The 24,313-nt window shown below is 39.7% G+C and overlaps 1 protein-coding gene across 1 annotated transcript in view; it reads left to right on the top strand.

The window, feature by feature from the left end:
* DIS3L (DIS3 like exosome 3'-5' exoribonuclease) overlaps positions 1-24,313 on the top strand; it is a 221,665-nt gene that overhangs the window by 53,099 nt on the left and 144,253 nt on the right. The window contains exons 5-7 of the mRNA XM_053718530.1: positions 2,026-2,199; positions 2,293-2,371; positions 4,003-4,179. Of these exons, the coding sequence (XP_053574505.1) occupies positions 2,026-2,199; positions 2,293-2,371; positions 4,003-4,179 (430 nt within the window). The remainder of the gene's footprint in view (positions 1-2,025; positions 2,200-2,292; positions 2,372-4,002; positions 4,180-24,313) is intronic.

Below are 24,313 nucleotides of genomic sequence, written 5' to 3'. Positions count from 1 at the left end.
CCAGGTGTAGAGAACTGGGAGGCGGATTTTCGTCAGACTTTTCATCCGGGGGAGTGGGTACTCCATCCGGAGGTGTTTGCTCAATTGGTTCATCGTTGGGGCACACCAGAATTGGATCTCATGGCGTCTCGCCAGAACGCCAAGCTTCCTTGTTACGGATCTAGGTCCAGGGACCCAGAAGCGACGCTGATAGATGCTCTAGCAGCACCGTGGTTCTTCAACCTGGCTTATGTGTTTCCACCGTTTCCTCTGCTCCCTCGACTGATTGCCAAAATCAAACAGGAGAGAGCATCGGTGATCTTGATCGCGCCTGCGTGGCCACGCAGGACCTGGTATGCAGACCTGGTGGACATGTCATCCTTTCCACCTTGGCCTCTGCCTCTGAGACAAGACCTTCTACTACAAGGTCCTTTCAATCATCCAAATCTAATTTCTCTGAGACTGACTGCCTGGAGATTGAACGCTTGATTTTATCAAGGCGTGGCTTCTCCGAGTCAGTCATTGATACCTTAATACAGGCACGAAAGCCTGTAATCAGGAAAATCTACCATAAGATATGGCGCAAATATCTTCATTGGTGTGAATTCAAGAATTACTCATGGAGTAAGGTTAGGATTCCTAGGATATTGTCCTTTCTCCAAGAGGGTTTGGATAAAGGATTATCAGCTAGTTCTTTAAAGGGACAGATTTCTGCTCTGTCTATCCTTTTGCACAAGCGTCTGGCTGAGCTTAAACTTGGTTCTTAAGGTTCTTCAAGGAGTTCCGTTTGAACCCCTTCATTCCATTGATATCAAACTTTTATCTTGGAAAGTTCTGTTTTTGATGGCTATTTCCTCGGCTCGTAGAGTCTGAGTTATCAGCTTTACAATGTGATTCTACTTATCTGATTTTCCATACAGATAAAGTAGTTCTGCATACAAAACCTGGGTTTTTACCTAAGGTAGTTTCCAACAAGAATATCAATCAAGAGATTGTTCCATCATTGTGTCCTAATCCTTCAAAGAAGGAACGTCTTATACATAATTTGGACGTAGTCCGTGCTTTAAAGTTTTACTTACAAGCGACTAAAGATTTTCGTCAAACATCTTCCCTGTTTGTTGTTTACTCTGGACAGAGGAGAGGTCAAAAGGCTTCGGCAACCTCTCTCTCTTTTTGGCTTTGGAGCGTAATACGCTTAGCCTATGAGACTGCTGGACAGCAGCCCCCTGAAAGGATTACAGCTCATTCTACTAGAGCTGTGACTTCTACCTGGGCCTTTAAAAATGAGGCTTCTGTTGAACAGATTTGCAAAGCGGTGACTTGGTCTTCGCTTCATACCTTTTCAAAATTTTACAAATTTGATACTTTTGCTTCTTCGGAGGCTATTTTTGGGAGAAAGGTTCTACAGGCAGTGGTCCCTTCCGTTTAAGTACCTGCCTTGTCCCTCCCTTCATCCGTGTACTTTAGCTTTGGTATTGGTATCCCACAAGTAATGGATGATCCGTGGACTGGATACACCTAACAAGATAAAACATAATTTATGCTTACCTGATAAATTTATTTCTCTTGTGGTGTATCCAGTCCACGGCCCGCCCTGTCCTTTTAAGGCAGGTCTAAATTTTAAACTACAGTCACCACTGCACCCTATGGTTTCTCCTTTCTCGGCTAGTTTTGGTCGAATGACTGGATATGGCAGTTAGGGGAGGAGCTATATAGCAGCTCTGCTGTGGGTGATCCTCTTGCAACTTCCTGTTGGGAAGGAGAATATCCCACAAGTAATGGATGATCCGTGGACTGGATACACCACAAGAGAAATAAATTTATCAGGTAAGCATAAATTATGTTTTTATTGGCATTGGGCAGATGATACTGGCAGACAGTGAGCCCAGTCTAGCTTGAACTGCTCAGTCTGCAATCTGATAACCACACAAAATGTGTTACTAGAAAAAAAACTATATAAAATGTTACCTTGTATGGTATAAGACAGAACTAAAGCTTGAAATATAAACTTTTACAACCTGTTTATGATTTATTTTCACTGATCAGCTTTATTTGGAAACTTTCTGGCCAGACCTGAAGGGAGCTCTAGAGTTGTACGAATCTCTGCGACAGGCCCAGTGTGAGCGGGAGAGTGAAAACCACGATAAAGGCAAGGAGTACCCAGAGCATCTCCCTCTGGAGGTTCTCGAGGCAGGAATCAAATCTGGTAGATACAAGCAGGTGAGTTGCAGAAACTTTAAATTATCGTATGGTTAAAATATAGAGAAATTGCTTTTAATTCATTGTACCTTTACCACTAAATTCTTTTATTAGGGGACTCTAAGTGTAAACAAGCACCGTTCTCAACTGGAAGCCTTTGTACGTCTTCAGGGTTTTGGAGGCAAAAATACAGGTAAAGTGTGTCATGGATAATTTGCTTCTGAAGGAAGAGATTGTACCCAGAGTCATATAATTGTGAATTTGTCCAAAAAACGTTGTTTCTTCAATTTTGCACTTGGTAGTTATTACCAGTACTACTGATATGAGTAAAGTAACTGTCCTCTTGGCTGGCAGCCAGTTAAAGGGATGTACAAGTGCAAAAAAGAAAAGCATCTAATATGTTAGCGCATTTAATCATTGCACTGTTGCTTGCATATAACTATCCGCTTATGTCCTGCAAAAAGTATTTAACATGTATTTAAAGGGAAATGAAACTGCTGGGTATATCTACACTAACATAGGGCTAGTTTCCACTGAGGTGGTAAAGTTTGGAAACTGTTGGTAACATAAAAATTCTCCATAGACTTTAATGGAAATAAATGGTATTCAAAACGTTATCACCTCAATGGAAACTAGTTACTACTCACCATGCTATTGTTTTTCCTACTATACCTGAAGCTCTCTTTAAAGCTGTTCTCTTATTTTAACCCGTTACAGAAGCCAGTTAGCAAAGCCCTACATTTTTATACTGGGCGCTGCCATCTTGGTAGACATGTATTGTTGTATTCTGTGGCACTTTAACTGATTAGTGATATTGCTGGTTTTTTTGACAGCTGTACCTTGCCCTGGATTAGCTATTGCAATAGAAAAATAAAAGTTACTGTATGTTTGCATCCCCCCCCCCCCCCCACAGTTTAAAAGTTACATAACAAATATAAAAAAGCCAGTGGCAAAGGGTTGTGTATACTAAAACTAAACAGGGTGAACAGACCTGCCAACCTCACTAACTGCACTTCTAACTAACCATGCAGTCTGTAACAAAGAGTTAAAAACAAAAGCAAAAAGATTAGAGGTGGCGCCTACGGCAGTCTATTAATGATTGTGTAGTTAATTGTACTTGCCAAATATATTTGGCAAATATAAAAAAGCCCTCAGGAATAATGCTGTACAGCTCCAGCTCTGCACAGTACGCTTTTTTTTTTTTTTTATAAAAAAGAGAGTGTCACAGATCTGTGAATGTGCAACACTTCTGTTACAGGGTACAAGAATACTTAAATTCATAGATGGCAGCACCAAGTTTGAAGCAGAGCTTCATTAACTGTCACTTTTGAAGGGTTAAAAAAACTCTTTATCCAAACTTATCAGGGCCTAGAAAAGGTTTGGATTTTGGAATATTTTCATCTATAAATCATTATAAATACTTTTGTATACAAAGTACCCTCAGAAAGCTAGTACAGTACTGTAATCAGGTAATATTTGTGGTTTTAAATAAATATAGAGTATTATTTGCATTTTAGAACACAAAAACCACACCAACAACACAGGCAGAGAAGAATGTTACTTACAGGCAGGGAAAATAGTAACTTTTGATCATTTAATTTTTTTAAAATATTTAAAAAAAATCCTGTTCTGGAATTCCGGTTTTGGGGAATTGGACCTGGAAAAATAAAATATAGGTGGATATAGATAAATAGTCTCTGGATTTTATTAAACTTGTAAGGTTTAAGGGATATCGGTCTGATTTGGGCAACTTCTCTTGCAGTTATGTTGGCCAAAAAATGCTCTTTGTGCTAAATATATTAACACTAAATATTTTATTTGCAGATATCCAGAGTGATGTTTTAATTCATGGTACCAAAGCGCGAAACCGTGCAATCCATGGAGATATTGTGGCGGTGGAAGTGCTCCCGAAATCTGAGTGGAAAGGAAGAAATGCAGCACTCTGTGAAAATGAAACAGAGGAGAATGCAGGGGAAACACAGAGTGACGTTATGGCAACAGGTAAGGAAAGGATTGCTGCAAATACCTAAGAGAGATGGAATAGTGAATTGCATGTTTAAGAAAGTGAAAATGCTCTCAGTGGGCAGGGAATTTAAATGACACCATGATTTTGCAAGGAATTAAATTCTGTATATGTAAATGATGTTCAGAGGCCATTGATGTTCATGGCAGTAGCCATCTATGCAATGTGAATTTAGACAGTTAGGAATATCAGGTTGCACATGGGAGGTAGTAGGTATACTTTGTTCTAGAGTGCCTACAACATCAGTAGTCTCTAAGGAGTTCTCTTTCTGGACTCCTCTCTTTTATGTCTTATTATATGTCATATTTGATTGTTGACGGATTCCTTTGTCTTTCCTATGCCTCCCAATACCATGTTTGGACTTTTAACACAATGGACGCCAGTCACTGGATAGGGATGGGTTTTAGAACAAATGTTAAGCTCTAGATAAGTAGTTCCTAAACTTTTCTTCTTAAATGGAAAGAGTCCACAGCTGCATTCATTACTTTTGGGAAACAAGAACCTGGACACCAGGAGGAGGCAAAGACACCCCAACCAAAGGCTTAACTACTCCTCCCACTCCCCTCATCCCCCAGTCATCCTTTGCCTTTTGTCCCAGGAGGTTGGCAGAGAAGTGTCAGAATTTATTTGGTCTCTTATGGAGGATAGTACTCTTCGGCATGGGACAGGAGTTTTAAGTAATCCTGTCAGTCTCTCAGTGAGGGCTTGAATGAAAGTTAGACTCCGGAGATGCAAGGAGAGTCTTTCTGCAAAACCATCCCGACTCATGTTAACAGCTCCTCAAGCAATCGGCGTTGTCGAACTTCGCTACGCTGCCTGCTTTCTTCTCTCAAGTCCATGGTGGAGGCGATGCTACTATCCATCACAATTGAAGGGCCGTGTTCCTGTTCCACGGCATAGATTCCGGTAAGATCGTTTCATTTTACTTTCTTCATGAATGTACTGTAATACAAATGTTTTCCCAAGATGCTACCACCTTGTGGGTCTAACTTAACATAAGGGTCTCAGTGAGTCTCCTTTAGTATCTTGGAATCAATGGGCTCATGGTTTGGAACATTGAGGCCTTTGGAAGTGACGCGACCTTTTGGTTGGGTGCGCTTTTTCTGGACTCTACGGTTAACCTTGTGGTCGGGCGTGGTTCCGTTCCATCTTCCATTTCCGCATACCCGACTGTGTGGCGAAGGAAAAATTCTAGTCTGCATGGGTCTGGTCATAGGAGGTGGTGAGTGCCCCAGCCATTATGGGTGTCAGGTGCCGTTTTTATTTTAATACTTTAGTCCATATTTACATATCCTCTACCTAGTTATGGAGGACTCTGATGCTGAGACTGTTCAAATTTCAGATTCAGTTATGGAGGATTCTGATACTGAGACTATTTTAATTTCAGATTCTGTGTCCGGTGACGAATTCGAATTGACCTTGTTGACAAATGTCAACCAGTTATGTTCCATATGCCATATGAGAGCACCTTGTTCATTAGGCTCTGGGAATTGGGACAGCTGAGCCATCCGCCTCTGGGGGTCCCGTCCTCTGAGAGACGAGTTCCCTACCAAACCATACTTCTACAAATGCGGGTAACCCAGTTTATGATTATTCCTCCATGCAGGGTGCCATGTATCTCCCCCCCCCCCCCCCCCCCTCCCGGGGTTGCAGCACATTTTTGCTTCCACATAATGTTTGCGAGTCCAGACGTCTATTTGCGATTGTGCTTGTGCCCTATTGTCCCGGGTCTTCCGCCTTGGGGAGGGCCTCTACAGTTCCCTGCGGGTGTAGCTGTCCCTGAGTGTTGTGCCTTTCGTTACAGGGTTGTGTGTCTTCGCATATTGCTCAGACATGTTTTCCAGTTGTTAAATGACCCTATCCTTATCGAATACAGGGATTTTCTTTTTTTTTTTTAAATATATCTTTATTTACCAATTCGGTATATATATCAGGTAAGAGATAAAACAAAAGGGGAACAAAATAAGAGGGACCAGGGGGATACAGAGATCTTATAAATACAATACAGTTAAAGCAAGTACAAGAAACTTCACAATCTCTATATGTAAACAAACTCTGTGGGGGTGCATCTCCTGGCATTACCCCTTTCAGAGATAATTTTTCTAAACAGATATTCGCATACTTCCTGCATAGTATCAATAAATACATTTTATACAGAATTGGGGGTTTTCTAATGAAAAATTAAAAACACATTTTATAATCAAACTGGTCAACAACTAGAAAACATAAAAAACAAAAACAACAAACAAACAAATAAAAAAAAAAAAAAAAAAAACCCGAATGCAGGCACCCCACCCCTCTCGCCCTAACATCCTCTCTCCATCCACATTAGAATTTTGATTTTATTTCTAGTCAATATGAACCGGAGTCTAACTATTCATTTTCCTTTGCTTACTGAAGCTGTGATCAGTACCATTCAGATGGGAAAACATTTGACAGAGTCAATGTCTCAAAAAATTCTGATCTGCGTAAATTACGGACAATCGTAAACTGAATCGCCAGCGGGTAGGACAAAATAACTTAGCCATTTAAAAAAATTTTTTTTGATCCTTTTCTCTTCTAGGGGGGCTATATTCATTTGTTCAAAAACTATCTGGGCATGTATGGTATTTATAAAGCAGCCCATTGTGGGAGCTTTTCTATTCTTCCAATCTTTTAGTATAAGATTACGACCAAGCATAATTACCGTATTAATAAGATTAGTATTCGCTCCGTTATGATCCATGTTGTAAAGAAAGAAGATATGTTTAGCTTGGATTTTTAGCCTAAAATCTAGTACCTTATTAAGCCAGAATTCCACTTTTCTCCAGAACTGGGCCATTTTGGGGCAATTCCAAAAGCAATGTATTATATCTGCACGCGGATTATTGCATCTTGGGCATTTTGCTACCGAATTCAGATACCATTTAGATAGTTTCCAGGGTGTCAGATAAGCGTTGTTCAATAATTTTATATGTGATTCTTTCCATGCTGACGGAATGTTCGCACCTTGTATCCACTTGTAACTAGCAGTCAGCGATTCTACAGAAATGTCCGTAAAGGAAAGGTTCCACTTTAAGGCTAAATTATCCCTAAACATTTGTGCCTGCTTTGCCAGCATAATTTTGTATAATAATGCTATACTATGTTTGCCTGACTTATAGCTAACTATATATTTTTCGACCTCCCACCAACCACTCATGTCTGAGTTTGGTTTATTAATTCCTGTTATATAATGTCTAATCTGAAGATAGGCAAAGAAGTTCTTGTTAGATAGACAGAATTCTCTCGCAATATCTTCAAAGGTTTTTATCTGGGACATGTTATTTAAACATTGATATATGTAAAGCAGTCCTTTATGCATCCAAGTTTTGTATATTTCATGCGAGGTGCCAGGTATAAATTTTGGATTACCTCGTATCGGGAGGAATGGGGTAATTTCAAAATTGACTTTGAGCATTATAGTGAGTTTCTGCCATGCTTCGATAGTATTAGATAGTATCTTTAACTTTTTAATATGGGATGGTAGTTGTGTCATTGGGCAATGTAATAGGGCTTTCAGGGAGAAAGGTGCGCACAGACTTGGATAGAAGTGTAAGATAATTGACTTCTGATAACCAGTCAATTGCTGATCGAGCTAATATGGCAATATTGTACTTTCTAATGTCTGGAAAAGATAAACCTCCTTCTTCCAATCTTGATGTTAGTTTAGCTATAGAAAACATATGGCTTTTATTATTCCACATGAAATTGGCACAATCTGCGTTAAACCTTTTATTATCTTGGGCCAGGATAAACAATGGGATATTTTGCATAATATAGATCAGTTTGGGGAGTAAGATAGATTTAATAATCATTACTTTAGCTGAAAGAGAGATAGGGAAATTACTCCATTGTAGCAATTTCTCTGATGCTTTTTTAAAAAAGGGTGCATAATTTAAACTATACCATTGCTTAGGGTCAGCATGAAAGTATATTCCAAGATATTTAATACTACATGTATCTTGGAAAGGATATTCTTGTAAACTATCTTTATTTTTATTGATCCATAAGATTTCAGACTTATTAGCGTTAATTTTATAGCCCGAAATGGAGCCAAACAAGTCAATGATCTTTATGGCCTGTGGTATGCTTTTCTTTGTATTTTTAACATATAAGAGCAGGTCATCCGCATACAAGGATAGAACAAGTTTTTCTTCCCCTAACCTAATTCCTTGTAGCTCTTGCCGCATCATTATAGCGAGTGGTTCTATGGCCACATTGAATAATAGCGGTGAGAGTGGGCAGCCTTGTCTCGTGCCCCGGTGTAGTGTAAGGTATGTAGTGTGGCTACCGTTTATTAATATATTAAATCTCGGATGGTTGTATATAGTTTCAATGAATTTAAGAAACTGGCCTGTAAAGCCAAATTGTGATGACGTGGTGAAGAGGTGGTCCCAGATTATAGCATCAAATGCTTTTTCGGCATCAATTGTTATTAAGGCAAAATCCTGTTTGATTACTGTTTTTTTTCTGAGAGTTTATTCCATAGATAATCTAATACTAGTGCTACCTTCCGTGCAGGGGCGTATTTAGGTTTTGTGCTGCCCTAGGCCCTCAAAATTCTGCTGCCCCCCCCCCCCTACCCCCCTAGGTTTTAGGCTTTTTTTCAGCCATAATATTTTTACACCCATAATATTTTTACACCCCAGGACTTGCATGTATGTGTATGTGTGTGTGTATATATATATATATATATATATATATAATATATATAGTTAGTGTGTGTGTGTGTGTGTGTGTATATATATATATATATATATATATATATATATATATATATATATATACGCACAGTGCACAGTCACAGACACAGCATAACTACTATTTCCAGCATAGCCCATCACCTCTGGGAGCAAAGAGGTTAAAAAAAAGCCTGTTTTCTGCTGTGAGCAGGAGCCGTGGGGGTATTTATGTCCTGCTCTGCAGCAGCAGACTGTAGCACACATTATTTACAACAACCAACAAGCCTTGCTATAACAATAACATCCCTGATCCCCCTCTTACCACATATTCACTATTTCACTGCAATATTCCCCTGTGACCTGATCTATGCCCTGTCTTCAGAAGCGTGCTGTTCACTGCTACTGTCTTGATCTGCGTGGCTGTGTGCAGATGCTGTCAGACAGTCAGTGAAAGCAATGTCAGCTGAGTGAGCACGGCACTTGGGGGGCCAGGAAGGGGGAGGGAAGGAAACGGCTGCTATGCTACAGATTAGGAAGCGGGACTGCTGGCTCCACAGGCATTACACTGACAATAACATATCACCGCTCCACGTCCTTTCAAGCTCCTGCTCCAGCAACAACTAACACTGACTGAGGCTTGCGAGGAGGGAGGAAATAGAATCTGTGACAAGTGCGGTGCACGCTGCAACTGCTTATTCCTCCTGTCCTGACAATTTAAACGGCACAACACTGGAAGGACAATCAAGGAAGTAAAGATTGCTATAACACTGCTCCATGTCCTTTCAAGCTCCAGCAACAACTGACACTGACTGATGGGCTTGCGAGGAGGGAGGAAATAGAATCTGACACTCCAGTGCGGTGCACGCTGCAACGGCTTATTCCTGACAATTTAAACGGCACAGTGTCAATGATGATTGTCCAATGTCCTTCCTTGTGCCGTTTAAATTGTCAGGAATAAGCCGTTGCAGCGTGCACCGCACTGGAGTGTCAGATTCTATTTCCTCCCTCCTCGCAAGCCCATCAGTCAGTTGTTGCTGGAGCTTGAAAGGACCGTCCTGGAGTGGTGTTTTAGCAATCTTTACTTCCTTGATTGTCCTTCCAGTGTTCTGCCGTTTAAATTGTCAGGACAGGAGGAATAAGCAGTTGCAGCGTGCACCGCACTTGTCACAGATTCTATTTCCTCCCTCCTCGCAAGCCTCAGTCAGTGTCAGTTGTTGCTGGAGCAGGAGCTTTACTTCCTTAAGTGGCGATTGGCGATATTTCAAATAACTCACAACACAATTCATTAAAACAAATAGTAGGTGACGTCTTAGAGTTAGATCATATTACAATAGGAGTCGGACTGACTAACTTACTGTGAAAATACACTGACTGAGAGGTTCCCTTCCCAGTCCCACTTCCATAGCAGCCGCTGCCTCTCATGCATTAGTGTGGCCAGTTTTTGATCTTCTCTAAGCAGCATCCGCAGTCAGACACCAATAAAGGGCCAATTCTTGAGTGCCCGGCCCCAAAAAGTGCCGCCCCCTCAAATCTGCCGCCCTAGGCCCGTGCCTTGTTGGCCTAGGCCATAATTCGCCCCTGCTTCCGTGTATTTTTGGTTAATGATCTTTGGTGCATGAAACCCACCTGGTCAAGATGTATAATAGGGTCCAAACATGTTTTCAATCTGTTGGCAATGATATGAGTTAATAGCTTATAGTCTGTATTAAGCAATGAGATTGGTCTATATGACTTGGGATCTAATGCCGGTTTTCCCTGTTTCAGTATCAATGTTATTGTAGACTCAGAGAAATACTTTGATATACTTTGGACCTCAATAAAATAACCATTAAATAGTTGTACTAAGACATCTGTTATCTCTGTTATGAGTATCTTGTACATTTCAGCTGGCATTTGGTCTGGGCCCGGGGCTTTATTAAGTTTAGCATTTTTAATTGCTTCCACTACTTCTTCTTGAGTTATTGGTCTATTTAACTCACTGGCCATTTCTTGTGCTAATTTAGGGAGGCTAATTTTGTACCAAAAGTTAGCTTTGTTATTGGTATTAATTTCTTTGGCTGCGTATAGATTTTGATAGAATTTCAAAAAAACGTTTTTAATTTTATCTTGATCTGTTACTCTTTCTGTCCCATCATAGATAGCTTCTATTACATTAGATTTTTTCCTAACTTTATCCAGTCTAGATAGAAACTTAGCTGACTTCCCATATTGGCCTTTATACTTAGCACTTATCTTTAATTCTTCCCATGCAACTTTCTGTTTGATGAAAATATCCCTTTCTGTTCTGGCCGCATTATACTTATCTCTTAATCTCCTGGAGGGATTACTTATATATTTTGAGTATGCATTCTGTACTTGCTTAGAGAGCTGATTCTCCTTCAACTGCAACTTCTTTTTTTTTTTTAATCATATAGGCTTTAATCTCACCTCTTAGAAAGGCCTTTGCCGTTTCCCAAAAGATTTCAGTCTTTTCTCTATATGATCTATTTAGAAAGGCAAATTCTTTCCATTCATGTGTTAACCAGTTATTAAGTTCTAGATCGTTAACTAGATATTTTGTGAAGAAAAAGTCATTTCTTTCATTTTTCTGAAAGGAATGGAGGTGTATATCTAAAGAGATAATTGCATGATCCGAAATCACAATGTCAAATATCTTTGTTTGAGTGTCTAATTTAATCAAAGAGCTGGATATCAGAAAGAAGTCTATTCGGGATAAAGAACCATAAGTTTTTGAATCGCAAGTAAAGGACTTCGTGTCAGGGGATTGCAGACGCCATATGTCATGTAGTTTCAGATTTTTGCATAATTGCTTGAATATTCTGGACTTCTGACCAGAGAAAGTGGAATTCCGGGGACTAAATTTGTCTAGGGTTTCTGAGGGTATTAAGTTGAAATCACCCGCTAAGATTATATTCTGATCCATAAAATTGGTTAACATAAAGACTAAATTATTCCAAAAAATAGGGTCTGTTTTATTAGGACCATATACATTGCAGATCACCATTTTAGCACCCTCGACCTGTATCTCCAGTAGGACCCATCTTTCATCAGGGTCTAGAGTTATTTTTATAATGTTATATGTCAATTTTTTATGTAGCAGGATAGCTACTCCTTTTTTCCTTCTGGAACAGGGGGTGGCAATCACCTCCCCAACCCATTTACATTTTAGCTTAACAGCTTCCTCTTGTTTTAAGTGTGTTTCTTGTATTAGGGCTATATCAGGGTTATGTTTACCCAGTTGTGCCACCCACGTTCCAGGAAAGCAGTCTGTTACCCTTCATCTTATTCGTCTGTTATATAAAAATTGGGAAAGATTGGGGAGAAACCCGTGTAGGAGAGGAAAGGGGGGAGATGGGGAGAGCCAAAAAAAAACAAAAAAAACAAACAAAAAAAACAATTCTAAATAAAACAAAAAGTTATTTACAACAAAAACCTTAACAGCCAGAGCCTGGTATACTTTCTCTATATATTTACACACTTTTTCCATATTGAGCAGAAGCAGTAGCACACTACAAGGGAGACACATGCATACTCTATTTTATAGCTGTCCCAGCCCTCATGTGAGTGTTAGCTTATGATCTGTAAAGTAACCTTTAGCTTCTTCTACATTGTCTAATCTGACTATGCCTTCCTTTTCTTCTATAATTATCCTTGCGGGATAGACTAATTTTGCTAGGAAACCTTCTTTTATCAATTTGGTACAAAAAGGAGCCATTTCTTTCCTCCTGAAAGCAGTGTTGGCGGAATAGTCTTGGAACATTAAGATTTTATTGTCTTCTATATGAAAGTTATCTGCTTTCCTATATAGCCGGAGAATATTTAGCTTATCTTGAAAGTTTAGGAACTTTATCAAAATTGGTCTATATATATTTTTACCATTAGCTCTGCTTCTAGGGGGGCCCAACCTGTGCGCCCGCTCTACCGCTATTGGTATTTGCGTATGATCTATTCCTAGAGCTTGGGGCAAAATTGTTGTAGCAAAATATAATAGATCTTTTGATTGATCTGACTCAGGGACACCTATGATTTTTAAATTGTTCCTCCTTGAGCGGTCTTCAAGGTCATCTAACCTAGCGGTTAGATTCATATTTTTTTTTTCTAACTCTGAAATTTTTTGGGACTGGTTGTTGGTTATGTCCTCAACTTCTGAAATTCTGTCTTCTGCTTCTGAAAGTCTATTAGCAAATACTTTTAATTCTGCCGATAAACTAGAAATTTGAATCTTTAGATGTTCAAACTGAGGGAGGAAAATATCACTAAGTTGAGTGATTAGAGGCTGTAGGTCTATTTTTGGGTTTAAAGCTTCATTTATATTCTCAGCCATAATATCGGATGTACGTGGCCTTCTATCCTTACTTTTTGGGGGCATGGTCTGAGAAGGTGTGCTGTGCGGGAGGAGAAATTTTTCCATATATTTCTCGTGTTAAAGAGGGCAGGTGGTAAAAAAAGAATGGAAATCACAAACAAAGTGAAACGGGGAAGTGCTAAAAAAAATAGTGCTGATCTTGTTGTTTTTTTTTTGTTTTTGTTTTTTTTTGGGGGGGGGGGGGAGTGAGCCCCAGTAGCAAAGGTATATGTGTTATACAAAAATATATGTGTATACTATAGAGAGGAGAAGAGTGTGTATTAACCTATGTGAGTTACACGACCGTACCCAAAGATAAATATGTGATCTAAATTGTGTCCTATTTGGCTATGGCTTTAGTTTTAAGCCCTTATAGCCTAGTTTAAGTCCAGAGAGCTTTTCCCCCCTTTTTTTTCTCTCTCTTTAACTCTCTGTTCTTCCTTTCCTTCCCCTATCTTGTCCTGTGTTTTATGTTATAGCTGCTCAGGGGTAATTATATTTGAGTTCTTATATAATGTTTAGCCCAATACTTTTGGCAACTTATTGTATATGCTTATAGTCAAAATCTATTCAGGTCATACAATACATAGTTATAATATATCAAAGTATGAACCTCTAAATCACCTAACATTACACACTCGAAAACTTCAATGTTACCAATATTCAGAAAAGGAGAGAAGAAAAAGAGGAAAAAAAAGAAGGGAAAAAAAAAAAAATGAGAAACAAAAACTTTGCAGCTTGAGTTGCAGCACTTAATAGGCATCCATGCTATTCCTAGTCAGTAGAAAATTTCATTACTTATAAGAAATAACTAGGTATAAATTGTAGCAATCTTTTCCTAACTTTATGCTATGCTCCTTATTCCTGGGAACAGTCAGGGAGGAGTCAGGGAACCATTAGCATACCAGCTTAGCATTCAGAGCGACCTTATAGTATAGTCATATGGCCAAGATATATATGGCAACATACATGTAAATACCTACATATCTACAAGTGAAAAACCGGTAAAGGATAACACATGAAATGCTCGCAGGTTTTGCAATTCTATCTGTATTAGGTGGAATTTTAATAACCTATCATTGTCCTCCTAGATATTGCAGACCTTAGTGCCTGCGAGAACCTGTGGCAGAGAGATATATAAGTAAATTTCAAGTAGGTAGCAGTCTCTGTCCGGTACTAGGTCCCACACTCACACTTTTATAGAAGAGCAAGTTTTAATGCAGTAAACCACACTACTGATATTATATCCAGGATAATAGCAGTGTACTAGGCAGGCAGCATTCTTTAAGGGTGTCTCTTTAACATTGGATAGCAGCAGGTTATTTATATGTGGCCAGGCTCCCCCTGGCAGGCCAAGAATATTTACAGATATGTCTCTTTAGCTGCAGGCATACAACCTCCAAGATTTTTTCAGCAAACTAGGTTTCACTGCTAGTGTGTAAGCTCTGTTGAGTGTTAGTATCGTTCAAAAACACAGGTGTCTCTTTAAGCAAGCAGCAAGCTGAGTATTAGTATGCAGAAGCGGCTCCTTGCAGTTTTTTTTTTTTTTTGCTTTCAGAGTCTAAGTGATATAGAGCTATATAGCAAAGCTGTGTAAGATGCACGATATAGTAAGGCAGAAATAGACAGTCAGTTGAGGCACCAGCTATTATATTACACAGATTAGAGATCTTACCCTGAAACCAGGTGATTCTGTTGGGGCAGGTTATGTTGCGGCAGGCGTCGTACAATCTTAGTACCCCTGCATGACTCTAACAGGTGGTCCACATCACAGAGACCAGAGCTGGGAGACGTATGCAGTAGATTTCAAGTGCTTACCGCTGTATGAACGTATGGCCTTAGGGAGGTCTCAAAGTGCAGCTTCCAGGTGCCACCCTCCGTACCTCAGTGTTCTTAGCGGGAACGTCTTGTCACAGGGAGCCCGAGAGTATGGGCTAAGTCGGCAGGCGCAGACCCCGGCAGTGTAAGTCTGGGCTGCTGTAACTCCCCCGGCGGGCTTGATATCACTGTGGCGGTATTCTTTGCTGTGGCCCGCCCGCTTGTTCTAGCCGACCGCTATCTGATGCAGCAGCCGTTATATTTTCCACTCTTCTCCGGGTAGCCCTTGCCTCCTGTTGCTGGGTTGCTGGACCTTCCCCCTCGATATGGAAAGCGCTTTGGATAACCCCTAATCTGGGGCTTCGGCTGTGGCTCTAGCGAATGAGCCTCCGTACGGCTACAGAGATGCTTCCAAGTCGGACCCTAGGTATGATAGGGTCGTGTCCTAGGGAGTATACCAGGTACTCCGGCAACGGACCTTGACGGGAGTTTAGGCTTTCAGCGAGCTCTTGCCGGTAACACGCCACTCACTCGAGCACCTGTTAGCTCCTCCTCCTACAGGAAGTCCTACAGGGATTTTCAGTCTGCTAATTCGAATGGTGCACCTCATTAGACATGTGGGGATGATGTAATCTCCTTATTGTTATTTTATTGAGATCTTTCCCAGTTTATGGAAGATTAGGGCTCCGTTTGATTGGTCCTGCGGATAGGCCTGTGTCTTCTTGGGCGTTAACCTTCGGGTTGCCTTATGTTTTCTTTGTATCCGATAGGATGTCTTTTTTTTATTTTGTTATTGTTTCCTTCGGGAACGTTCTGGGATCGATATTTTATTACTTCTTCGGAGGTTGTTTTGGACATGTTAGTCCTATGTTAAAAAACATAATTTATGTAAGAACTTACCTGATAAATTCATTTCTTTCATATTGGCAAGAGTCCATGAGCTAGTGACGTATGGGATATACATTCCTACCAGGAGGGGCAAAGTTTCCCAAACCTCAAAATGCCTATAAATACACCCCTCACCACACCCACAATTCAGTTTAACAAATAGCCAAGAAGTGGGGTGACAAGAAAGGAGCGAAAGCATCAAATAAGGAATTGGAATAATTGTGCTTTATACAAAAAAATCATAACCACCACAAAAAGGGTGGGCCTCATGGACTCTTGCCAATATGAAATAAATGAATTTATCAGGTAAGTTCTTACATAAATTATGTTTTCTTTCATTTAATTGGCAAGAGTCCATGAGCTAGTGACGTATGGGATAGCAGATACCCAAGATGTGGAACTTCCACGCAAGAGTCACTAGAGAGGGAGGGATAAAATAAAGACAGCCAATTCCGCTGAATAAATAATCCACAACCCAAATCAAAAAGTTTTAATCTTATAATGAAAAAAACTGAAATTATAAGCAGAAGAATCAAACTGAAACAGCTGCCTGAAGTACTTTTCTACCAAAAACTGCTTTGGAAGAAGAAAAAACATCAAAATGGTAGAATTTAGTAAAAGTATGCAAAGAAGACCAAGTTGCTGCTTTGCAAATCTGATCAACAGAAGCTTCATTCCTTAAAGCCCAGGAAGTAGAAACTGACCTAGTAGAATGAGCCGTAATCCTTTGAGGCGGGGATTTACCCGACTCCACATAAGCATGATGAATCAAAGACTTTAACCAAGACGCCAAAGAAATGGCAGAAGCCTTCTGACCTTTCCTAGAACCAGAAAAGATAAAAGTCTTTCTGAAATCTTTAGTAGCTTCAACATAATATTTCAAAGCTCTTACTACATCCAAAGAATGTAAAGATTTCTCCAGAGAATTCTGAGGGTTAGGACACAATGAAGGGACAACAATTTCTCTACTAATGTTGTTAGAATTCACAACTTCAGGTAAAAAATTAAATGAAGTCCGCAACACCGCCTTATCCTGATGAAAAATCAGAAAATGAGATTCACAAGAAAGAGCAGATAACTCAGAAACTCTTCTAGCAGAAGAGATGGCCAAAAGGAACAAAACTTTCCAGGAAAGTAATTTAATATCCAGAGAATGCATAGGTTCAAACGGAGGAGCCTGTAAAGCCCTCAGAACCAAATTAAGACTCCAAGGAGGAGAGATTGACTTAATAACAGGCTTGATACGAACCAAAGCCTGTAAAAAACAATGAATATCAGGGTGATTAGCAATCTTTCTGTGACAAAGAACAGAAAGAGCAGAGATTTGTCCTTTCAAGGAACTTGCAGGCAAACCCTTATCCAAACCATCCTGAAGAAACTGTAAAATTCTAGGAATTCTAAAAGAATGCCAAGAAAATTTATGAGAAGAACACCAAGAAATGTAAGTCTTCCAAACTCGGTAATAAATCTTTCTAGACACAGATTTACGAGCCTGTAACATAGTATTAAACATTGAGTCAGAGAATCCTCTATGACTAAGTATTAAGCGTTCAATCTCCATACCTTCAAATTTAATGATTTGAGATCCTGATAGAAAAATGGGCCTTGAGATAGAAGGTCTGGCCTTAACGGAAGTGTCCAAGGTTGGCAACTGGCCATCCGAACGAGATCCGCATACCAAAACCTGTGTGGCCATGCTGGAGCCACCAGCAGTACAAACGAACGCTCCATTAGGATTTTGGAAATCACTTTTGGAAGAAGAACTAGAGGCGGAAAGATATAAGCAGGTTGATAATTCCAAGGAAGCGACAGCGCGTCCACCGCTTCCGTCTGAGGATCCCTGGATCTGGACAGATACCTTGGAAGTTTTTTGTTTAGACGAGAAGCCATCAGATCTATTTCTGGAAGTCCCCAGATTTGAACAATCTGAAGAAATACCTCTGGGTGAAGAGACCATTCGCTCGGATGTAACGTCTGGCGACTGAGATTATCCGCTTCCCAATTGTCTATATTTGGGATGTGAACCGCAGAGATTAGACAGGAGCTGGATTCCGCCCATACCAGTATCCGAGATACTTCTTTCATAGCCTGAGGACTGTGCATCCCATTTTGATGATTGACATACGACACAGTGACATACGACACGGTTGTGACATTGTCTGTCTGAAAACAAATAAACTATTCTCTCTTCAGAAGAGGCCAGAACTGAAGATCTCTGAGAATCGCACGGAGTTCCAAAATGTTGATTTGGTATTCTCGCCTCCTGAGATTCCCAAACCCCCTGCGTTGTCAGAGATCCCCATACAGCTCCCCAACCTGAAAGACTCACATCTGTTGAGATCACAGTCCAGGTTGGATGAACAAAAGAGGCCCCTTGAATTAAACGATGGTGATCCAACCACCAAGTCAGAGAAGATCGAACATTGGGATTTAAGGATATTAATTGTGATATCTTTGTATAATCCCTGCACCATTGATTCAGCATACAAAGCTGGAGAGGTCTCATGTGAAAACGAGCAAAAGGGATCGCGTCCGATGCAGCAGTCATGAGACCTAGAATTTCCATGCACAAAACTACCGAAGGGAATGATTGAGACTGAAGGTTTCGACAAGCTGAAACCAATTTCAGACGTCTCTTTTCTGTTAGAGACAAAGTCATGGACACTGAATCTATTTGGAAACCCAAAAAGGTTACCCTTGTCTGAGGAATCAAGGAACTCTTTGGTAAATTGATCCTCCAACCATGTCTTTGAAGAAACAACACAAGTTGATTCGTATGAGATTCTACAGAATGTAAAGACTGAGCAAGTACCAAGATATCGTCCAAATAAGGAAATACCGCAATACCCTGTTCTCTAATTACAGAGAGAAGGGCACGAGAACCTTTGAAAAGATCCTTGGAGCTGTTGCTAGGCCAAACGGAAGAGCAACAAACTGGTAATGCTTGTCTATAAAAGGGAATCTCAGGAACTGATAGTGATCTGGATGGATTGGAATATGAAGATATGCATCCTGTAAGTCTATTGTAGACATATAATGCCCTTGCTGAACAAAAGGCAGAATAGTCCTTACAGTCACCATTTTGAATGTTGGTATCCTTAAATAACGATTCAATATTTTTAGATCCAGAACTGGTCGAAAGGAATTCTCCTTCTTTGGTACAATGAACAGATTTGAATAAAACCCCAGACCCCGTTCCAGAACTGGAACTGGCACAATTACCCCATCCGACTCTAGGTCTGAAACACATTTCAGAAACGCCTGAGCCTTTACTGGGTTTACTGGAATGCGTGAGAGAAAAAATCTTCTCACAGGCGGTCTTACCTTGAAACCTATTCTGTACCCTTGTGAAACAATGTTCTGAATCCAAAGACTTTGAATCGAATTGATCCAAACAGTGTTAATTTTGTCGACTAAAACTTGACTAAAATGAGCTAAAAACGAAAGAAATTCTGATGACTAAAATACGACTAAAACTAAAATGGCATTTTAGTCAAAAGACTGACTAAAACTAAATCAAAATGGCATTTTAGTCAAAAGACTATGACTAAAACTAAATCAAAATTTGCTGTCAAAATTAACAGTTTCTAAATCTGTGTCTATACTGCATGTTTAAACCTTAATACAATTAATAATAATAGGTGTTATGTTTACTCCTGGAGTATATAATGAGTTTGGAAATTATAGAGAAATGCTTAAATAATACATTACACTTTAACTAAACCCCTTAGATTTTAGTCAACTAAAATCTACTGGAGATTTAGTCAACTAATATCAACTGAAGAGTTAGTCGACTAAAACTAGACTAAAACTAAAACAATTCAGATGACTAAAATACGACTAAAACTAAAATGGCATTTTAGTCAAAAGACTAAGACTAAATTGAAATTTGCCGTCAAAATTAACACTGGATCCAAACATCTTTGAAAAATCGTAACCTGCCCCCTACCAGCTGTGCTGGAATGAGGGCCGCACCTTTATGCGGATTTGGGAGCTGGTTTTGACTTTCTAAAAGGCTTGGATTTATTCCAGACTGGAGAAGGTTTCCAAACGGAAACTGTTCCTTTAGGGGAAGGGTCAGGCTTCTGTTCCTTATTCTGACGAAAGGAACGAAAACGATTAGCAGCCCTATATTTACCTTTAGATTTTTTGTCCTGAGGCAAAAAAGCTCCCTTCCCCCCCCCCCCCCAGTAACAGTTGAAATTATTGAATCCAACTGAGAACAAAATAATTTATTACCTTGGAAGGAAAGAGAAAGCAACGTTGACTTAGAAGTCATATCTGCATTCCAAGACTTAAGCCATAAAGCTCTTCTAGCTAAAATAGCTAAAGACATATACCTGACATCAATCCTAATGATATCAAAAATGGCATCACAAACAAAGTTATGTTGAAGAAGTTTAACAATGCTATAAGCATTATGGTCTGACACCAGAAGGTGGAAGCTGCAGCAACATCAGCCAAAGAAATAGCAGGTCTAAGAAGATTACCTGAACATAAATAAGCCTTCCTTAGAAAGGATTCAAACTTCCTATCTAAAAGATACTTAAAAGAAGTACTATCTGCCGTAGGAATAGTAGTACGTTTAGCAAGAGTAGAGAGAGCCCCATCAACTTTGGGGATTTTTTCCCAAAACTCTAATCTATCAGATGGCAAAGGGTACAATTTCTTAAACCTTGGAGAAGGAGTAAATGAAGTACCCAGACTATTCCATTCCCTAGAAATTACTTCTGAAATAGCATCAGGAACTGAAAAAACTTCTGGAATAACTACATGAGGTTTAAAAACTGAATTTAAACGCTTATTAGTTTTAATATCAAGAGGACTAGACTCCTCCATATCTAATGCAATCAACACTTCTTTAAGTAAAGAACAAATAAACTCCATCTTAAACAAATATGAAGATTTATCAGTGTCAATATCTGAGGCTGAATCTTCTGAACCAGATAGATCCTCATCAGAAATAGTTAAGTCAGAATGATGGCGGTCATTTAAAAATTCATCTGAAATATGAGAAGTTTTAAAAGACCTTTTACGTTTACTAGAAGGAGGAATAACAGACAGAGCCTTCTGAATAGAATTAGAAACAAATTCTCTTACATTAACAGGAACATCCTGAACATTAGATGTTGAAGGAACAACAACAAGTAATGGATTATTACTAATGGAAATATTATCTGCGTTTGATAGTTTATCATGACAACTAACACAAACTACAGCAAGAGGAACAGTTAGATTCTGATCCAGGGTCAGGTAGTGACATCTTGCAATATGTAATAGAAAAAACAACATATAAAGCAAAATTATCAAATTCCTTAGATGACAGTTTCAGGAATGTGAAAAAAATGCAAAACAAGACAAGCCTCTAAAAACCAGAAGCAACTAAAAAGTGAGACTGAAATAATGTGAAAAAAACTGGCGCCAAGTATGAAGCCCACATTTTCTGGCGCCAAGAATGACGCCCACATTTCTCTTAAGTGTGTTCAGTCCACGGGTCATCCATTACTTATGGGATATATTCTCCTTCCCAACAGGAAGTTGCAAGAGGATCACCCAAGCAGAGCTGCTATATAGCTCCTCCCCTCACATGTCATATCCAGTCATTCTCTTGCAACCCTCAACAAAGAAGGAGGTCGCGAGAGGAGTTGGAGTTTTTACTTAATTATTCTTCAATCAAAAGTTTGTTATTTTAAAATGACACCGGAGTGTGCCGTTTTTTGTATCTCAGGCAGTATTTGGAGAAGAATCTGCCTGCGTTTTTCTATGATCTTAGCAGACGTAACTAAGATCCGCTGGCTGTTCTCGACATTCTGAGGAGTAGGGTAACTTCAGAAAGAGGGGAATAGCATGCGGGGTCCCCCGCAAATGAGGTATGTGCAGTACATTATTTTCTGGGAATGGAATTGACTAAGAAAATACTGCTGTTACCCACATGATGTAAGTACAGCCTTAAATGCAGTAGTAGCGACTGGTATCAGGCTGATAAATGTATGCGCAGTTGAGTTATTTTCTAGGGACTAGAATTTGACTGAGAAAATACTGTTACTACTGAAATAATGTTTAAGCCTTATCTGCAGTGGAAGCGACTGGTAGCAGGCTTAGTGATAACTTTGCATGACATTCAAATTGTTGTTTTTAAAACGTTTACTGGCATGTTATTCGTTTTGTGAGGTACCTTGGTGATAAATCTTTTTGGGCATGATTTTTTTCCACATGGCTAACGTATTTTCTGCATAGAAACCGTTATATCAGGTCTCCCACTGTTGTAATATGAGTGGGAGGGACCTTGTTTTAGCGCCTTGTTGCGCAGTTAAAATTCTAGCACAGTCTTCCTGTTTCTTCCTCCTTGATCCAGGACGTCTCTAGAGAGCTCAGGGGTCTTCAAAATTCGTTTTTGAGGGAGGTAATCAGTCACAGCAGATCTGTGACAGCGTGTTTGACTGTGATAAAAGCGTTAAATCTTAATTTGATATCCGTTTTTGGGTATTGAGGGGTTAATCATCCTTTTGCTAATGGGTGCAATCCTCTGCTTATTAATACATTTCTCGTTAAGAATTGTTCACTATAACTGAATTAGTTTTCTTTGTTATTCAACTGTGTTTTTAAAAGCGCTGCAGCGTTTTTTATATTGCTTGTAAACTTATTGAAAGTGATTTCCAAGCTTGTTAGCTTCATTGCTAGTCTGTTTAAACATGTCTGATACAGAGGAATCTGCTTGTTCATTATGTTCAAAAGCCGATGTGGAGCCCAATAGAAATATGTGTACCAATTGTATTGATATTACTTTGAATAAAAGTCAATCTGTACCGATAAAGAAATTATCACCAGACAACGAGGGGGAAGTTATGCCGTCTAACTCTCCTCACGTGTCAGTACCTGCGTCTCCCGCTCGGGAGGTGCGTAAGATTGAGGCGCCAAGTACATCAAGGCCCTTACAAATCACTTAACATGATATGGCTAATGTTATGAAAGAAGTATTATACAATATGCCCGAATTAAGAGGCAAGCGCGATAGCTCTGGGTTAAGGACAGAGCGCGCTGATGACACGAGAGCCATGTCCGATACTGCGTCACAATTTGCAGAACATGAGGACGGTGAGCTTCATTCTGTCGGTGACGGTTCTGATCCAGGGAGACCGGATTCAGAAATTTCAAATTTTAAATTTAAGCTTGAGAACCTCCGCGTGTTACTAGGGGAGGTGTTAGCGGCTCTGAATGATTGCGACACGGTGGCAATCCCAGAGAAATTATGTAGGTTGGATAGATACTATGCGGTATCGGTGTGTACTGACGTTTTTCCTATACCAAAAAGGCTTACAGAAATTATTAGTAAGGAGTGGGATAGACCCGGTGTGCCCTTTTCCCCTCCGATATTTAGAAAAATGTTCCCTATAGACGCCACCACACGAGACTTATGGCAGACGGTCCCTAAGGTGGAGGGAGCAGTTTCTACTTTAGCCAAGCGTACCACTATCCCGGTGGAGGATAGCTGTGCTTTCTCAGATCCAATGGATAAAAAATTAGAGGGTTACCTTAAGAAAATGTTTGTTCAACAAGGTTTTATATTGCAGCCTCTTGCATGCATTGCGCCTGTCACGGCTGCAGCGGCATTCTGGTTTGAGTCTCTGGAAGAGGCGATTCGCACAGCACCATTGGATGAGACTTTGAGCAAAGTTAGAACGCTTAAACTGGCTAATGCGTTTGTTTCGGATGCTGTAGTGCATTTAACCAAACTTACGGCTAAGAATTCCGGATTCCCCATAAAGGCGCGCAGGGCGCTATGGCTTAAATCCTGTAGAATCAAAATAATGGAAAACAGCACACCAATTTACCTCTTTCAGTGGGGCACGGAGTAACAGACTTGCCAAGTCTCACCAAAGTCCATAAATTTCAAGAAACTCCAGCCACCAATTTCTTTTTAAAATACCTTTATTCTTTTGTCATGGGTCCCATTGATATACAACGTTTCAAGCCAGCATTAGGCTCTTAGTCATGTACACTTTAGCTATACAGGTTTCTGTTACTTATACCTGCACCTGTTAATCACTCACCTGATGTTAATTAACCCATTCCATAAGGAACACAACCATTGCTATTGCAACAGTGACATCTTGTGGATGAAAAATATAGTACACCACTGTTTTTATTCTGAATTTTTCAGTGTTCCTTCATGGAATGGATGAACACCATCACATATTCTTAAAACCACATAAAACCTATATACAATTTAAAAAGAGGAGTATAAAATCCCAATATCTATAGAGCCACAGTAATAGGGATCAATGTACATAATACATTCTCATTATCATAAATTTCAGACAAAAAGATAATCATACAGAAAAATTTAAAGAGATATAC

Source organism: Bombina bombina, chromosome 6 (assembly GCF_027579735.1).
Source record: "Bombina bombina isolate aBomBom1 chromosome 6, aBomBom1.pri, whole genome shotgun sequence".
Lineage (NCBI taxonomy): Eukaryota > Metazoa > Chordata > Amphibia > Anura > Bombinatoridae > Bombina > Bombina bombina.
Note: the sequence above shows the minus strand (reverse complement) of the source record. Positions and strands in the feature narration are given on the sequence as shown.